The sequence below is a fragment of the Garra rufa genome, chromosome 18, assembly GCF_049309525.1.
Source record: "Garra rufa chromosome 18, GarRuf1.0, whole genome shotgun sequence".
In the NCBI taxonomy this organism is placed as follows: Eukaryota; Metazoa; Chordata; class Actinopteri; order Cypriniformes; family Cyprinidae; genus Garra; species Garra rufa.
The window spans coordinates 19,080,734-19,099,539 of record NC_133378.1 but is presented as its reverse complement, the minus strand read 5'-3'; the positions used below and the strand labels follow the sequence as shown (position 1 = coordinate 19,099,539).

Sequence of the window (18,806 nt, the reverse complement as noted above, 5' to 3'; positions counted from 1 at the left end):
AACATAAATTATGTGGACCTGAAAATGTACCGCAAAGTACGAGTAACCAATATGGTCTGTAATGCCATCTGCTGGCTAATATTATAAAGGGAGCGAATAGCTGAAACATATTTGAATCTTTCTTTGAATTCTTTTGAATTGTGTACATGTGCTAAGGTAAAAGTAGTAATATCTGCATTATGCATACGTGTTAACTACATAGTAAAATAATTATGCCAACATATAGCCTACTAAATAGACTAAAAATATTTGCAAATCAACATGTGTTCGATTTATTTATTTATTTTTCTATTTGTGGATCATTATCAAACTTTAATTTTAAACAAAAACATCTACAAACCATCGACGGCATAAAAAAAAATCCGCTTTTAAGTTTTTGCTCCAAAAGAGCGGAACTAAGCGTTCGTTTCTCTCGTTTCCTGTCGGATCTTTCCTCAGCGTGACACGTCAAAATGGCGGAGCGGGAAGAAGCCGTGAGGGGATTCGTCGCCGTTACTGATGTTGATGAAGAGAGGGCCCGTTTCTTCCTCGAGTCAGCCGGCTGGGACCTACAGGTCAGTAGGACACTGGTCGCTTTTCCACTGAAACATTATGCTGTGAAGCGCAAGCACTGCAGCTGGGGATCCAGCAGACGTTAAGCCTCCACTGGCAGCCAGTGAACTGTACAACCGGCTAACGAAATGTGCAAGTCACTCTTGATTAAAATCACCAGAAGTGTCTTAAACTGGTTTATCCGGTTAATCATACGTGATGTGATTCACACTTAACGACTGGGCAGTCAGTATCGCATTGAAGTAGAGGTTTTTAAACTGTGCCGGTATATTTTACATAGAAATCAAGTCTTAAGCTAGCAGCTTTAGCCTGATCAAGTCATGCTCATGTTTACATTCGTGGTTTGATTTTCTTCCTTCTGAAACATGTACAATTTTGTTGATATAGGTAACATGATTTATCTAGTTACAGGAAACAGATAGTAGGTGGTTGGCTTTGTTTGTGTAATTCACCAAGTGCGTGTCTGTCTGTAAAAATGAAGTGACAGCTCTCTTTTCTCTCTGTCCTTAGCTCGCTTTAGCTAATTTCTTTGAGGATGGAGGAGATGATGATATTGCCACCCTCCCTCAGCCAGAGTCTGGCTCTGTCAGTCGATCCACAGGGCCAAGGTAACACAAGTCATACGTTTGGGCCTTTCAGTTATGCAATATCAGCTATATGGTTAAAGTCATAACAGTGGACTGTTTAATGTAACGTCTTGTGATTTCAGTGAACACAGAGTGACGTCGTTTAGAGATCTGATGCATGAGGATGAAGATGACAGTGGTGAAGAGGAAGGCCAAAGGTATTGAATTCCTGTATAGCTAGTAACAGCTTAAGTCACTCAAAATGAATCAAAATCGAAATTTCCTATTTTTTTTAATGGATCTTTATTGTGAATGATTTATCCATGTAAATCAAAATTTGTTTGTAATATTGCAGTGTTGATGATGTGCATATAATGATTTTTAATAGAATACTGCAGTGTTTATTATAAGCAACCTATAGATTGCATAAACAATGTGAGATTGAAGCAATTATCAAACCGGAAGTTTGAGAATTTGTTACCCTTGTATATGTCATGAAAGGGAAGAAAAGATGACCGCAACTTCCGTTTAATGATGACTTTTACATGCACATTAACTTTACTTTGTATTCAGCGTCAAGATTTGTTGTTTAAATGTATATGATTGCATAAAGGAAATTGTATTTTAGATTTTGCAACTGTACAAATACACTGTACTGTAATTTTAATCACCATTTAGCCATGAAAATATTCATTAATATTCATGAATATTCATTCATATGAAAATATTCAACTTAGTCTTTCAGTTAATAAAAGAGTATGGGCAAAATGTGTGATGATTATAGCGGAATTAAAAATTATAATACATTGTTTTAGATAAACTATAGCATGTCACTCTAGACTTTCTCAATACCTAGACAATGCAATGCACTACAATCCAAAATTTTTTTTTTTTTTAAAGAAGTCTGTTCTGCTCACCAAGCCTGATTTTATTTATCAAATAACTGTTTTCTATTTGAATATATTTTAAAATGTAATTTATTCCTGTAATTTCAAAGCTGAATATTTTGCATCATTACTTCAGTCACGGTTCTTCAGAAATCATCGTAATATTCTAATTTCATGCTCGAAAACATGTTTTATTATGTTGAAAACAGCCGAGTAGAATGTTTTCAGATTTCTTTGATGAATAGAAAGTTCAGAAGAGCAGCATTTATCTGAAATGGAAGTCTTTTATAACATAACAGACATATAATTGTCTTTATTGTCACCTTTGATCATTTTTAAAGCATTCTTGCTAAATAAAAGTATGTATTTCTATCATTTCTTCAACCAAAAATTATACTGACTCCAAGCTTTTGGATGGTGTGGTGTATAATGTTAAAAAAAAAAAAGCTTTTTATTTTTAGATGAATGCAGATCTTTGAATCTTTCTGTTCATCAAAGAATCCTGAAAAAATGTATTAAATATTGATAATAACAATAAAACAGCAAATCAGCATATTAGACTGATTTCTGGAAGATCATGTGACACTAAAGACAGGAGTAATGTTGAAAATGTTGCTTTGATCACAGGAATAAATTAGATTTTAAAATATAGTAATATAATATTAATATTAATTAGAAAGCAGTTATATTAAATAGTAAACATATTTCACAATATTACTGATTTTACTGTATTTTGGGTCATATAAATGCAGGCTTGGTCAGCAGAAAAGATGTCTTTAAAAAACTTTAAAAATCTTACTGTTCAAAAACTTTTGACTGGTAGTGTAAACTCTCACTTCTGCCTTTACACTCTTGTAATCCTAAATTTGCTTACAAATTGCATGTTAATGCCTCATTTTATCGAGTAACATCTGACTTTTCCTTTTTATAGGTTCTTTGCCGGGGGCTCAGAGCGCAGTGGGCAGCAGATTGTCGGTCCTCCCAAAAAGAAGAGCTCAAATGAGCTGGTTGAGGACCTGTTTAAAGGCGCTAAGGAGCATGGGGCGGTTCCTGTTGACCGAGCAGGCAAAGGACCTGGAGAATCCAGCAAGTCCAGCAGGGTAGATTCTTCACTGAATAAACTACATTGTAAATTAAAGATAAGATACATGCTTACTGTGTACTCGTATCTCCCATGATTTTGATTCACTGTATTTTTTTTTTTGTTCTGTTTCCTTACTCTACAGCCATTTCTGGGTGGTGGCTATCGATTGGGTGCAGCACCAGAGGAGGAGTCGACTTACGTGACAGGAGAAAGAAGACAATCCGGCAGTGCACAAGATGTGAGTCACTAGCCTGTGACAACTGAAGTCTATTGAGACAAAGGAAGATCCACTGCAATGATTTGTGCTGTTCCAACAGGTGCATGTTGTGCTGAAGCTCTGGAAGACTGGCTTTAGTCTTGATGAAGGAGAGCTGAGGACCTACAGTGATCCTGGGAACGCCCTCTTCCTGGAGTCTATTCGCAGAGGGTGAGCTCTGAATACATTTACTGATGCTTGGATGTTTAAGAAGTTTGCAGAACTTGATTTTGATTCATTAACTAAAGTTTTAGTTCGCCCTCAAGACAGTCCTCTTCTAACTGATTGTCAAATTAGACTTTATAGAATGCTTTTTTGGCTCTCTTAGGGAGATTCCTCTGGAATTGAGACAGCGCTTCCGGGGTGGGCAGGTAAACCTAGACATGGAGGACCATCGGGATGAAGACTTTTCCAAATCTAAACCTATTTTCAAGGCCTTCACTGGAGAAGGACAGAAACTTGGCAGGTTGGAAATTGCTTTCTTCCTCTTTCTTATTTTCTTCTCCATACAGAGCTAAAGGCTGCTGAAGTACTTAATACACTATTACTAATGCTAAAACATGTCTGGCTAATGCCTCGTTGTTGGACAGGAGGACTTATTGAATGAATGAACTAATCCATGACAGCCTTTTGTAATTTGACATCTTTTTTTCTGAAGTTAAGAGGGTAATTTGTAAAGCTGCCCTCGATTAAAGATTTTTCTGGTTGACTAGTAGTCATTTATTTGAAGGGATTTGTCGACTAACCGCAAGTTTGTTAATAAACAATTTAAATCATTATAATGAGCCTTTAATTGCCTACATAGCCTAATAAGCACTCAAGCTCACACATAAAGCTTGCCACAGCACACCGGCAGAAGTAATATGAATGTTTCAGAGAAAAACGGTAAGTAGGATGTATTAACATTTTATTAATTTATTAATAAACTAGTGCTTTCTTTGTTTTTGGCGACACCAACTCGTCATCTCCACAGAAGTGAATGCTCCTGTATGCATGTTTCATAGGTATAACATAATCTGAGAGTGTGTGTGTGTGTGTGTGTGTGTGTGTGTGTGTGTGTGTGTGTGAAACTTTCCTGTTGGCATCTTAATTTTTTTTAAGGCTTTGTATGTTTCAGTTCCAGAGATATCTCAATATGGCTCCAGGAGTAAATTGTACGCATAAACATTTTTAGTGGTCAAAAACCAAATGTGAGTCACTTTGCATATAGATGATAATTTATTTAATTTAAAGAGAAATGTCTAAAAAAACAATGTTAAAGCTATAAATCTTGTTTCTCTTAATCAAAACAATTGCATAGAATATACCTGTTCTTACAAAAATATAAAAAAAGTGTAAATGTTAAACGTAAAAAGAACGTAATAAAAACACTAACTTGTTTACTTTTGTTTAACTTCAGTTGGTGGGTAATTTAGTCGATCATGATCCATCTCACTATTGAAGATAATGTGCAGTATGTACTTTTTAAGCCTTGTTTTCTAGGGACGTGTATCCATTTTACCACAAGGGGGCGATAGTTTATTGCATATAAGCCACAGACCATTGTAGTCACTTGTGTTTGGTTCTGTCTATTTGCTGTTGGGAAATAAAAGGGCTTCAATGATTTGAGAGAAAGCATAGTAGGGCTTCAGGTTTTGAGGAAAATTGTGATTGAAATTTTAGGTTTTTTTTTTTTGTTTGTTTTAAAAGCTCCAGGATTACTGTGCATGTTTATAGGGCTACAGAATTTGGGCCAAAATTGTGTGAATTTATATCAAAATAAGTATAATAATAACAACAATAATGTTATTACTTTCATATTAATGTAAAAATATTACTATTGTAATTTGTTGTAAATCCAAAAATGGAGTACAATTAAAATACAATTTTATGTTGAAGTATGGCTGTAAAATTACAATACTAATTTATGCCTGTCTTTAATTTTCAAATGTTAAACCATCAAGTTTTTATTTTGACAGAAAAATGCAGGATTTATAAAGACTTCTCATTACAAGTTTAAAAGATGCATATATTTAATTAAATAGCAGCCTCTGTGATTCGATAATCACATTAATTCGTTTTATTTTCATGCAGCACCTAGTAAATAGCAAATTGTTTAGATTGATCGCTACTTTGCATTTGCAACATTTCATTATACACTACTAGTCAAAAGTTTTTGTAAAAGATTTGTAATGTTTTTTTTCTCCTTTGCTCACCAAGCCTGCATTTATATGATCCAAAGTACAGCAAAACAGTAAAATTTTGAAATATTTTTACTCTTTAACTCTTTTCTTTTTTTAATGTACTTTAAAATGTAATTTATTCATGTGATCAAAGCTCCATTTTCAGCATCATTACTTCAGTCTTCAGTGTCACATGATCCTTCAGAAATAATTCTAATATGCTAATTTGCTTTTTTATTATTAACTTTTTAAAAATTATTATTATCAATATTTAAAACAGTTTAGTGCATTTTTTTATAATGATCCAAAGATCATTATTCTAAAATAAAAAGCTTTCATAACATTATACACAATACCATTCAAAACGCTTGATCATGTGTCTGAAGTAATGATGCAAAAAATTCAGCTTTGTAATAACAGGAATAAATTACATTTTATAATATATTCAATTAGAAAACAAATAATTTGAATGGTAAAAATATTTCAAAATAGACTGTTTTTGCTGTTGTTTGGATCAAATAAATGCAGGCTTGGTGAGCGGAAGACACTTTTAAAAACATTAAAAATCTTACTGTTTTGACTGGTAGTGTATATCGCGATCTTCATGTTGTTTTATCATTTTAAGTTACAGTGAGGTCAATAAGTATTTGATCACTCTGTGATTTTGCAAGTTCTCTTACTTACCACTAAACTTGCAAGTAATCTTACCAAACTTGTACAGTAGTGTAAATAGGTTATGTACTCACAAAACGCTGCATCAGAACATTTGTAAGTCCACCATGAGTGTTTTTAAAACACGTTTTAGCCGATCCCTACTAGTCTCAAAAACTACAAATGGCGACACGTCAACGTCACTTCCCTGGTTTGAAAAAAGCACGTAAAAGTCCTACAAGTTGACATGCACACAGATGTAGTAGGAGGACTTTTGCGTGCTTTTTTCAAACCAGGGAAGTGACGTCGACTAGTTTTTGAGACTAGTAGTTCTCGGGTAAAACGTGTTTTTAAAACACTCATGGTGGACTTACAAATGTTCTGATGCAGCGTTTTGTGAGTACATAACCTATTACACTACTGTACAAGTTTGGTAAGATTACTTGCACGTTTAGTGGTGCAATTTACGAGATACATCACATGTACCATTCACTCCTGTAACAAGCAATTCGAAAAACTCTAATATCTCCATAAATGTTCGACTAAGGTAAAAAAAAAAAACTTCGGATGGGGTATTTAGATGGGCTTTGGAGTGCATAGCAATGAAGTCAATTCTACTCCGAACCATCCCTTTAAGTAAGCCCATGTCCAGGCCCGTCTGAAGTTTGCCAGGGACCATCTGGATGATCCAGAAGAGTCATGGGAGAAAGTCCTGTGGTCAGATGAGACCCAAATAGTACTTTTTGGTCTTAACTCCATTCGCCGTGTTTGGAGGAAGAAGAATGATGAGTATCATCCCAATAATACCACACCTACAGTGAAGCATGAGGCTGGAAGCATCATGCTCTGGGGGTGTTTTTCTGCACAGGGGACAGGACGACTGCAAGGTATTAATGAGAGGATGAACAGGGCCATGTATTGTGACATATTGGGCAAAAACCTCCTTCCCTCAGTCAGAGCATTAAAGATGGGTCGTGGCTGGGTCTTCCAACATGACAATGACCCAAAGCACACAGCCAGGAAAACCAAGGAGTGGCTTCCTAAGAAGCATATCAAGGTTCTGGAGTGGCCTAGCCAGTCTCCAGATCTAAATCCAATAGAAAATCTTTAGAGGGAGCTGAAACTCTGTGTTGCTCAGCGACAGCCCCGAAACCTGACGGATCTAGAGAAGATCTGGCCAAAATCCCTCCTGCAGTGTGTGCAAACCTGGTGGAGAACTACAGGAACCGTTTGACCTCTGTAATTGTTAACAAAGGCCTCTGTACCAAATATTAAATTTTTTTGACTCAATTGATCAAATACTTATTTGACACAGTAATTCACAAATAAATTGATAAAAAAATCATACAATCATACAATAGGATTTTTATTTTTAGATTCTGTCTCTCACAGTGAAAATGCACCTATGCTGAAAATTGTAGACCACTCCATGATTTCTAAGTAAGAGAACTTGCAAAATCACAGGCCGATCAAATACTTATTGACCTCACTCTATATAATTTGCATGTGACTGAACTTTTCAAATGTACTGTACTTATTTTACACTAACCTCCCTCAGCGCCACTCCAGAGTTGGTGTCGCTCCCAAAAAGCCAGCAGGACCAGGCTGCCAGCGAAGCTGAAGCCAGTGCTTCCATCAGTGTGGACAGCTCTCAACCTGTCACTAGCATTCAGATCAGACTGGCCGACGGAGGCCGGCTGGTACAGAAGTTCAACCACACCCATAGGTAAAAGCATTATGAAAAAGCCTTAATAAAAACGCTACAGCATGAAAATGTTCCTCACAACTGACCTAACTGTGTCTGCATCACAGGGTGTCTGATGTGCGTCAGTTTGTGGCGAGCGCTCGCCCCGCTTTAGCTGCCACCGAGTTTGTTCTCATGACGACCTTCCCCAACAAGGAGCTGACGGATGAGAGCCTGACGCTGAAGGAAGCCAACCTGCTGAATGCCGTCATTGTGCAGCGGCTAAAGTGAAGGCGTCACCCGGTAACCTGGCTTTAATAAAGCACTTTGGAGTTGGAGATATCGGGACTGAAAGGACTTCTAATTACTTAATTTTGTTTTCTTTAGCGATATGTTATTCCTCTGTGACAGTTTTGGGGTGGTGGGTGTTTCTGATGTTCTGAGATGAAGTTGAAGCAATCGCACTGTGATCCAGTTTAAAGGGATGGAGAGAGGAACCGAAGAGAAGAACTAACAAGTTTTACGGTTTTAGAATAACTGCTGAACGTATTCAGATTGAAATAAAGAGCTTTCTGAAGAGTTTCAACATCCTTTTACCTCGGTGTCTATCTTGCAGCTATACGCTGCTTTGCTTTACCTCCTCCTCAGTTTTATTCCTCGTTCTGTGATTCATCTCTTAACATTTCTCAGAACTGTCATTAAAACTAAAGTAGCCTTACATTCTAGCCCCTTACAGACCAAGTTCAACCTCAACTGTCAATGATCAAAAAAAAATTTTTTTACAAAACAATTTTTCTTTTATGAGTTTCGAGGCTTTATTTTGTTATTTAGGTTGTCACACTATATTGATTTTTTTTTATTAATATTATTATATTTTGCCTGGTTATAAAATAATGTAATTATAAATTGGTTGATAAGGAGCCAACTTCAATTTTGGACACACTGCTGCTGGTGAACATATCAGTGGCCTTCTTGTATTCTATGCAGAAACTGACTATAATTCTGGAGATATCATGTGATTGTGAGCTGTGGTGAACCTGATATTAAACCCCTTTGTCTGGCATTAAAGAGCACTTTATTTTTTGGAGTGATTGAGAGAGCATGTCACCACAAGGTGCTAATATCCTAGTATTTTTTTCTTTCCCCTCATAAAAGGGGCTTTTGCATGTCAGGAAGCGGTTTGTTTTTGAAAGCTTTGTTTGTAGTAGAATCATCTAGAGAGCGTGATGGAAGCTATTAGTTCAGAAACCGGAGTCATGAGTTTGTCATGCACTCCCAGGGTCTGTGGAGTCCACTGTCTTGCAGTGTATTTGAGAAGAATATTTTCACACAGTAATGAAATTGAAATCAGACATTAATGATTAAATTGAGTTTATTTGTAAAAAAAAATACATCCTAGAAGGAGAGTTCAGCCAAAAATGAGAATTCTGTCATTAACTACTCACCCTCATGTCGTTGCAAACCTGTAAAACTGAACACAAATTAAGATATTTTTGATTAAATCTGAGAGTGTTCTGACCCTGCATGGACAGCAACGCAACTACCACGTTCAAGACCCAGAAAGGTAGTAAGGACATTGTTAAAATAGTCCATGTGACATCAGTGGTTTAACTCTAATTTTATAAAGCACAAAGAAAACAAAATAACTTCATTCAACTTTTTTTCTCTTTAGTCAGTCTCGAAAGTATCACAAAACGTGTGGCTGATGCAGGAGCCGGCGTTTTCGACCCTCGTAAAAACACAGCAGACCCAGTTTTAGTTTAAAAACTCCGGGGTTGCGGACTCCAGACCAAAACTGAGACTTTCAAAAAGCTTGGACGTAGTGTCCGTGACTTTACCCGTCAGTTTCTGAAGATCATTTTTGAAGCCCAAAGTGGGCGGAGCCAGCCATCGCCATTTTGGCAGCGAGTCACCGGCTGCGTTCGAAACCGCATACTCAATGAGTAGGTACTTAATTTCAATAAGTACGTACTTAACGAGCGCTAAAAGAGTACGTACTCTACAGCCAAATCTCGTTGAGTATGGATGTGATCTGCACGTCTTCCGCCATGTTGACGTTATCATGTGACCAACGACGTTATAACAAGTGCAACAACTTAACATATAGCAACAGGTTTAATTCATCTTTCTATAAATATTTTGATATTGATGAAATTTGTTCATTTTGTGGTCATGTTGAAGAAACAGCTGTTCTTTTATTGTGATTGTAGTATAACAGATTTTTAACAGAGGTTTTTGTATTTTTTAATTCTTAAAGAAATAATTTTTGTCAGGAAAACCCAAATTCTTTTTTTTTTGAATAAGTTATTTCTTTTGTTTTGTATTCAAAATTGTTTATCCACACGCAAAGCTAGCTTAAATTCTTGTTAAATTTCTCTTTTCATCCCTGAGGCTTATCAATAACAAAAACAAATCCAATTTTTGATAAACGATGATGTGAATATTTTGATTATTCAGAGATATTTAATCATATTTCCCCGTGTATATAATTGCATACTAATAGTTATGTTTTTAGTTTTTCTCATTATGATTGTTCATTGTTAAAGATAAATACCATCTTACCCTGAGCCTGTAATTGTAAGTTAGGTAGTATTAGTAATAAAATGAAAATAAGCACAACAGGTGCTCAAACACCTCATAGCATCAGTAACACAACAACCCTACCTAGTACATCTTCCTCCATGTTTGCAATATCTGCACAAAGGAGACGTGGATCAGCTGCTTGAAGATCTTGTGTTTGGAGGTGTTTTTTGAGGATTTTACACTCAAAAAATTTAAGTATTACTACTTAGAAATTAAGATTACCTAGGAATGCACTGATCAATAATAATGATAAATGCTGACCTATAATTAATTATATTTTTTAGTAAAAGAAACATGTTTTTTTTTAAATCAAGTAATTAATTAATGCATATGTTAATGAAACTTATATTTTATTTACTGATAACAACATGGATATATGAGTAAAATAATAAAGTAACCTTGAACATAAATAAAGACACATGGAACAAAGCTTTATTCAGACATATTGGTATTTTAGTCTTTCTCTAGATGCTCTCGCTGGCTCTTTGGTCTCTGAGAATGAAGAGGCCACAGCAACATCTGGTCCAGATGAGACAAAGAGCAGGTGGAGTGATGGAGGGTCTCATCGATGGCACTTGACCATTTCCAGGATGCTGCTGTGGATTTCTCTTTTCTCACTGCACACACCAGTCTGCCGCAGACATTTCAGATCATACAAAGATGCACAAATACAATACAAAAGTTGTCATTTTAACAGCACAATTTCATTAGATCTCTGTATTAGAAGTAACAAAATTACCTAAATTTATATTAAGTTACAGATTTTACTTTTTTCCCCACAAATGCTGCTGTCACCTTTCCTTTCAGGTCCTGCTCCACCACAAAATATCTGCAACAAAGGCACAGAAATCTAGAATCAGAAAAGTGCTTAAAGTTTTTTTTATTATTAATAAACTGCACTTAAGGTTTAAATAGATGTCTGTAGTGTACTTGCTCAAAGCCTTTGATGGCAGCACTGCTTCATCAATCACTCTTCACCAGACAAGCATACTTGTCTCATCTGTCCCTGTAACATCCACACAAGATTCAGCTCCCTCTGATTCGTGTGCTCAATACTACATTTATGAGGTAGCTGTTGTGTTCATTGGCTTTTTATCCAATACAAATGCTCCTGAATTTATCAACAGTACTATTAGACAACTGAAATAGATAACTCATGTTTACTTGTTTACTAACTATATGTTTATTTACATTACATTAATCTAAAGCAGTATTGACAACAGAGAATTCTACATAAACTCACACAACGTCCATCACTCGTTTAGATGTCTGTTTGGTGTTGTCATTTAATTCTTTCAGAACATGTTCCTGTCAGTTGTTAAACATTTAGTAATCATCTTTAAGATGTCTATGGTCGCTATACGTAATAAAACGTGTTTTACAGCGAAATCACAAATATACTTTAACGTTACACGTATTGACACCTTATGCAAATCAGCAGTTTACGATACAGTAGCTCAAAAAATACGATTTTCAGGCAGAGAACAGTGTTTTGGTTTGTAATACTCACATTTGTAAACACTCTCGTTGCGGTTCCCAATCACGTTCGATGATGACGTTTTGGCCTCCTGTGGCCTCCTGGGATTGAAAAGTGTGCATCAGATGAACACTTCAGAATCTGGGCTGAAGCAGTAGGACATCCGGGGATTTCTCGCCTACTCTTTTATGAATACTGAGGTTTCGAACGTACTTCTTTCTTCACGTCCTCATTTTCCCTACTATATAGTAGGTAAGTAGGCATATTCGAACGCACTTTAAGTATACGTTCGTCCGAATCTCGCGAGAATTAGTGCACTCGCCTACTAATTCTCGCCTACTCTTTTATGAATACTGAACATTCAAACATACTTTTTTGCTCGCCTACTGCTTTTTGCCTACTATATAGTATGGAAGTATGCGGTTTCGAACGCAGCCAACGTGTGTCACATCTGGATAATAAAAAATGGGCAAAGAGGTGTGGGTGTGGGTGGAGCTTGTTGCTGAAACCACGCCCCCTACTTTGACAGTGGTGACGAAGACCGGCGGAAATGCAAAGCTTCAATTTTCTAGGCTGATAAGATTAGGAACTACACTCCCATTTCAGCGTAATAGTCAAGGAAGTATGCTGCTGTAATAAGGCCGAAGCAGGAGCAGTAATACCACGCAGTACATGTGCAAATGCTAAACTAGCTGGGAACTCATTTCTTATAATACTCAAAATAAGTCTTATAATACAAGTGTTATATATGTTGCTGACTTGTGTACTTACATTATCCCAAATGTTTCAAAGAATGGTTAAATCCGGAGAAATAAGCTTTTTTTTTTCTAGTGTAATGGACCGTGTCACTGCGTCGCCTGCTAATGACGTCCCTCGATTTTCCGGTTTTATTTTGTAGAAAACGTGGAAACCCCAAAGACACTTTAATATGTTATGCATTTTATTAGACAGGTGACGAATGCACAGAGTAGCATTATATCAAAACTTTCAACACACTCAAATGTATCTACAATGATAAAACAGTGATGCTTTTTTCCACATACGCATGACTGGAAGAAGCGGAAGCGGTCGACTCTGGCATAATAAAAGCTCCGCTGCTTTCAAGCCATGTGTAGCATTCGTCCTTCATTAGCAATCGCTCCAGCGTTCTCGTTTCACTTTCATGACTTTCAGCCCCAGCCTGCTTCAAACCACAGTGACCTTAATAAGTCTTTAATACATTAGCTCATCCATAGACGTGATTTCTGCCCGAGTTCGGTCGAATTGCATTGTGAGGATGAAGACAACAACTCCAATGATTCCTCACTCAATCACAGCCATCAAACGTATTTGTTTGTTTTGAATATGCGCCCTCTAGCGGCGAAAACTTACATATTGAGCCTTTAAGGCTCATTTAAACAAATTAGTTCTAAAAAAAATTCACCTCCTCAGAGTTGTCATGAAAGGCAAAATTAGCTATATCAAAACCACTTTTTGTACCAGGCTGTAAACATATTTATTTCTGCTGTGAAGTTCTATGGAACATATTGGGGTCTATGGGACAGACTCTCTTTTGAAGCTCTCCTGTGCCCAGGCAATTAATTGTAGTTTTAAGTCACTTCCGTGTTGGTTTCAAGAAAGAGTTGCCGCTTGGACTGCCCACATTCGCTCTTCATTATGCTCATTATGAATGCTCATGTGACATGTGTTTTCGGTTGTGTAGTGTGCATGGAGATCATTTCTGAAACGCAGTGGAAATGCCAGTGTAGGCGAGGATCATTTTCATTTTAAATCAGCTTTTTGAATGAAAATGCACTAGTGTAAACAAGGCCTAAAGCCTAATTTAGACTGTCAACCCAAATTAAATTGAAATCCAATCATATTTAGACAGTCTAAATGGCAACAAACTACATGAAATCCGATATGTGCAAATCCATTTCGAGCTACTACATTCATATGTGGTTTGGAATCTTATTCAAATCGTATTCCTGAAAATCAGTTTTAGGCTCTGTTTACACTAGTGCGTTTTCGTTTTAAAACGCATAACTTTTGCTATGGTTACGCCTGTCCTTTACTCCGTTTTGGAACATCAAAAACAGACTTTTCGAATACGCTACAGACCCAGTTTTAGTTTGAAAACTCATTGGTTGCGTTTTAATGTAAACAGACCAAAACGGAGACTTTTGAAAACGATGACATGGCTGCCCACGTCCTCGACGACCGTGTAAACGATAACATCATGGAAATACAATATACTGCTAGTATAGGAACCTCTAGTTTTGAGACAACACAACAGCATTGCCATAGAAACCAACTCACTTTCAAGTCATTTTTTGGTTTTCTTTGTGCACAAAAGTTATTTTCGTAGCTAAATGTGTTCCAAAGATGAATGAAGGTCTTGGATTTGGAACGACAAGAGGGTGAGTAATTAATGAGAGGATTTTCCTTTTTGGCTGAACTAACCCTTTAAAATTTTAGCATATGGATACCACTAAAATGTTTACAAGTATCCCTTTCAGTATGAAACAAGATTAAGTTACATGGCCCCTTTTATTATTAAATTAGGTATACTTCAGCTAATCAGATAGATTAGTCGTGGTTGCCCTTTAAGAGTTAACTAAACTGTGCTGATCTCGGGCTGCGTTGTGACCATATTTCAGTTGTGTATATTTATATATGGCTAAATACAGTCTAAATAAGCAAAAAATAAATGTCTCGTAAGCTATCATAAAGTATATAATCAATCAGTGAAGTACGTCAACAGCAAACATTCTTCGCATGGCTCGTCTTTTTTTTTTTCTAGGAGACTTGTTTCTATTCCCTTTTGCGCAGATGGATGTACATGACTCCGCTGCACAGAAGCAAAGGTACACAAACCCAAGCCAAGTAAAAGCAGTAACCGAAGTGTCCCGAGCTCAACTCCCGCGAGTCCTGAAGGATTTCTTTATTGTGCAGAGTGTAAATGAGCACGGCGGTGAAGGTGTTGAGCCCTGAGAAGACAGAAGGTTTCAGAATGTTACTTTTCCTTGACTTCAGAGCAACTGACATGATTGTTTGTGTATTTTGGCTTGAGCTAAAGACGATGACTTCGACTAGTCGTCGAGAAAATTGCGTTGAAGCACTTACCGGCAAAGGCCTGGCAGACACCGGTGAGGTAAAAGAGCCCGCCTTTAGACATAGTGAAGAGTTGGCCCAGGAATATCAGGAATGAAATGGCGGAGAAAACCACAGACAGGACCATCAGAACCTGGACAGCCTGAAGCCACTCTGGTGGAAGCCAACACAGAGGACAGTGGTGATGTACACAGTATCAGTCAAAAGTTTTTGAACACTACGATTTTTAATGTTTTTAAAGAATTCTCTTCTGTTCACCAAACCTGCATTTATTTGATCCAAAGCAAAAGCAGCAATATTGTGAAATAGTTTTACTATTTAAAATAACTGCTTTCTATTTGAATATATTTTAAAATGTCATTTATTCCTGTGATCAAAGCTACATTTTCAGCGTCATTACTCCAGTCTTCAGTGTCACATGATCCTTCAGAAATCATTCTAATATGCTGATTTGCTGTTTAAGAAACATTTATTAGTACTTTCTTTCAGGATTCTTTAATGAATACAAAGATCAGCATTTGATCAGTGTGAAATAAAAAGCCTTTGTAACATTATACACTAACAGTAGTCAACATTCGAAGTAGATCAAAAATGATCATCAAAGTTGTCCCAAGACAAGAACGGGTATTGTTTTAGTTTTAGGACAACTTTGATGAAAAGTTTTGATCCACTTCAAATGTTGACTGTATTCAAAAGCTTGGAGTCAGTATCATTTTTGTTTTGTTTTTGCAAAGAAATATTTTTATTTAGATGAAATAATCTAGATAAAATTGATCAAAAGTGATGATTAAGATATTTATTTCAGACAAACTTTCTATTTATCAAACAAACCTGAAACAATTCTACTCAGCTGTTTTTAACATAATAATAACAAATATTTCTTAAAGCAAATCAGAATATTAGAATGATTTCTGCAGGATCATGTGACACTGAAGACTGGAGTAATGATGCTAACAATTCAGCTTTGAAATCACAGGAATAAATTACATTTGAAAATATATTCAAATAGAAAACAGTTATTTCAAATGCTGTACTCTGGATCAAATAAATGTAGGCTTTGTGGGCAGAAGATACTTCTTTAAAAAATAAAAAAAATCTTACTGTTCAAAAACTTTTGACTGGTAGTGTATGCTACGGTAAATTCCAATATTTCGTAATAATTCAAGTGTTAAAATGTTATTTTACCTGTCTCTTCTGATGATGCACAGAACCATGCCTCTGTTTCGTTGTCAAATCGGCAGTTGTACCAGAGGTCTGAGTGTTCAGTGCCATCCCAAACCCACCAGGACTGATTCATACACAAGGTCAAATATGCAGTAATTATTTCAAGGATATGCACACTATTCGAATTAATTATCAGATAGTTTTAGTAGGTCATCTGCGTTTAAGGGTCTCATATACTGACCTTCTCCATGGTGGCGATAAAGAGAACCGCCAGTGTGATGAGATGAAGCAGTGTGACTAACACCAGAAGGGTGGCCATGGTGAAAAACAGCACCTGTTAACATCTGAAAATTTTTGGACACATATTTCACTTTTATATATTTTGTGTAGAATTATTAGTAAACATTTCACTTAACATATATTCTTATTTTTATCTTATTTATAATACTATCAATTATTTGATAAAACACTATTATTATTAATATTATTATTATTATTATATAAATAATAAAATAGTTGTTTGATGTTCATTTGAGGGTTTATAATACAACTGCATTATTGTACCATTGCCCTGGGGTTTTTTGTGAACAAAAGAGGTTTAACAAATCTGCTTTTTCCTAAACTTAAAGATGGAAAAGGGCAGGAAGCAAAAATACGAAGTAAATGAGTATGGCTGAGGTCCAGAGCTGAGACATGAAGGCACACATTCAGACTTTTCTAAGTCTTGAGACACATGTTTTTCCTCAGGGCAAAACTAGAGAATAAAAGCCTTGGGAAAAGTCATGTTCCCATAAGCAGGCTTCTGTTATCCCGTGAGATTTTTATAGCAACAAATACATTTCTAAAACGATTTTTTACACTTCTGACAATGATAAAATACGATGTTCAAGCACAAATTCATTCCTTTGTTAAAATCATGTCATGTTCACAGTGTTAAATTATTATGTTGTTGTATTTTATGGTTCTTGTTTTATCTTTATACGCTTATTTTACAATATTAGACCATAAACAATAATAAAAGCAGAATAAAATAAAAGGTAATCTCACCAAATGTGATCCAAATCCAGCAGAGGCAAATATACTATGTATTAAAGCACCGTCCCGTGTTTATTCTGGTCTGCTGGTACTCTCCACCCTTTTCGGCTCAACAGTAAATTGGCTGATCTTTTTGGGGTCAACTTCAGCAAACGCCCATTTCCTTGTCGCTGAGTTAATGCTGTTGTCCTGCACACAGTCCCATCAGATCCTCCTTGTGTGTTCAGGAAACGCATGAGCATGGGCACACGTCTCTCTTTCCTTACTGCCCGTTTATCATCTCAGAGGGTGTGCGCTGGGTTCCTATGGGCTTCTATCAAAAGTTCAATCTCCTTTGATGATGTTGATTATATGTGTGTGGGTTTCATTCATCATCGCCCAAGAGATGGAGTTATGGTCATTTAACAGGGAAGGGAAAGCCACCTAAATTGGGAAAAGTACAGGAACCTCAATGTTTATTTGTCATGCTGTGTACAGTAAATGTAGGTGGACCCGGGAAAAAAAATGATTTCTATATGTTATGTTATCTATATATCTGCATTATTTCTACAAACGCTACAGATACATTAACTACAATAGTCTTTACATAACTTTAAAAATTAATCTTACCGTTGTATTGGATACCATGAATTAAAACTATGTTTTTATTAGGTATTTAAATAAGTACGTAAAATAATAATACAGAACGAAAGCAGTCAAATTTTAAAATAGTTTTACTATTATATATGAATATATTTTAAAATGTAATTTATTCCTGTGATTTCAGAATTTTTAGCATCATTACTCCAGTCACGGTCCTTCAGAAATCATTCTAATATTCTGATTTGTTGCTCAAAAACATTTTTTATTATTATTATTATGTTGAAAACTGCTGAGTAGATTTTTTTCAGGTTTCTTTGATGAATATAAAGTTCAGAAGAACAGCATTTATCTGAAATAGAAATCTTTTGTAACATTATAAATGTCTCTGCTAAATAAATATACTGACTTCAAGCTTTTGATCAAAGGAATACCTTATATGTTAAAAAAAAAAATTCAGACAGACAGTTATTTTAAATAGTAAAAATATTTTACAATATTGCATTCTGTTATTTTGGATCGAATAAATGCAGGCTTGGTGAGCAAAAGAGACTTTTTAAAAAAATATATTAAAAAACCTACTGTCCAAAAACTTTTAACTGGTAGTGTATATAGTTATTATTATTTGAAGTAAAAAAAAAAACAACAACGTTGATTTAATGGTAAAAAATGATATAACTAATAAGTTAGGTACGTTAAAAAAGACAACATTTAATACGTTTTAAATAAGTTAAAGGGATAGTTCACCCAAAAATGAAAATTTGATGTTTATTTGCTTACCCCCAGGGCATCCAAGGTGTAGGTGACTTTGTTTCCTCAGAAAAACACAAACGAAGATTTTTTAACTAAAACCGGTGCAGTCTGCCAACCAAATAATGGGAGTGGATGGGCACCAAAGCTTTAAAAGTAAACTTGCACAGACAAATCCAAATTACACCCTGCGGCTCGACGATACATTGATGTCCTAAGACACGAAAGGATCGGTTTTTGCGAAACACTGAACAGTATTTTTTTATTCTATTTTATTCTTCGT

The 18,806-nt window shown here is 35.8% G+C and overlaps 2 protein-coding genes and 1 long non-coding RNA gene across 3 annotated transcripts; 1 reads left to right on the top strand and 2 right to left on the bottom strand.

Annotated features, from left to right (window-relative positions):
* The first annotated feature begins 402 nt into the window (after window positions 1–402).
* On the top strand, window positions 403–8,133 carry nsfl1c (NSFL1 (p97) cofactor (p47)). The gene is made up of 9 exons (XM_073822664.1): window positions 403–554; window positions 1,063–1,160; window positions 1,262–1,336; window positions 2,937–3,105; window positions 3,232–3,327; window positions 3,407–3,516; window positions 3,674–3,811; window positions 7,717–7,884; window positions 7,971–8,133. Exons 1-9 carry the CDS (start codon window positions 453–455, stop codon window positions 8,131–8,133), a joined length of 1,119 nt encoding a protein of 372 aa, XP_073678765.1. The 5' UTR covers window positions 403–452.
* A 2,708-nt stretch (window positions 8,134–10,841) lies between these two features.
* On the bottom strand, window positions 10,842–12,293 carry LOC141290423 (uncharacterized). The gene is made up of 4 exons (XR_012340143.1): window positions 11,936–12,293; window positions 11,356–11,431; window positions 11,221–11,254; window positions 10,842–11,056 (listed from the first exon to the last, which is right to left on the bottom strand). It is a non-coding gene; the product is annotated as an uncharacterized lncRNA (long non-coding RNA).
* Window positions 12,294–13,144: 851 nt separating this feature from the next.
* On the bottom strand, window positions 13,145–17,345 carry emp3b (epithelial membrane protein 3b (MAM blood group)). Its single transcript, XM_073823717.1, has 5 exons — window positions 17,207–17,345; window positions 16,401–16,503; window positions 16,181–16,283; window positions 15,008–15,148; window positions 13,145–14,871 (listed from the first exon to the last, which is right to left on the bottom strand). Exons 2-5 carry the CDS (start codon window positions 16,476–16,478, stop codon window positions 14,696–14,698), a joined length of 498 nt encoding a protein of 165 aa, XP_073679818.1. The 5' UTR covers window positions 16,479–16,503; window positions 17,207–17,345; the 3' UTR covers window positions 13,145–14,695.
* Window positions 17,346–18,806: the final 1,461 nt, after the last annotated feature.

Bases quoted from the DNA above. Each gene is read 5' to 3' on its own strand.
- emp3b (XM_073823717.1), bottom strand. From the start codon at position 16,478: ATGGCCACCCTTCTGGTGTTAGTCACACTGCTTCATCTCATCACACTG. The intron at 16,284-16,400 runs GTCAGTATATGA...TGTATGAATCAG, and splicing joins TTATCGCCACCATGGAGAAG to TCCTGGTGGGTTTGGGATGG. The intron at 15,149-16,180 runs GTAAAATAACAT...GGCTTCCACCAG, and splicing joins TGCATCATCAGAAGAGACAG to AGTGGCTTCAGGCTGTCCAG.
- nsfl1c (XM_073822664.1), top strand. From the start codon at position 453: ATGGCGGAGCGGGAAGAAGCCGTGAGGGGATTCGTCGCCGTTACTGAT. The intron at 555-1,062 runs GTCAGTAGGACA...CTCTGTCCTTAG, and splicing joins CAGCCGGCTGGGACCTACAG to CTCGCTTTAGCTAATTTCTT. The intron at 3,812-7,716 runs GTTGGAAATTGC...AACCTCCCTCAG, and splicing joins GAAGGACAGAAACTTGGCAG to CGCCACTCCAGAGTTGGTGT.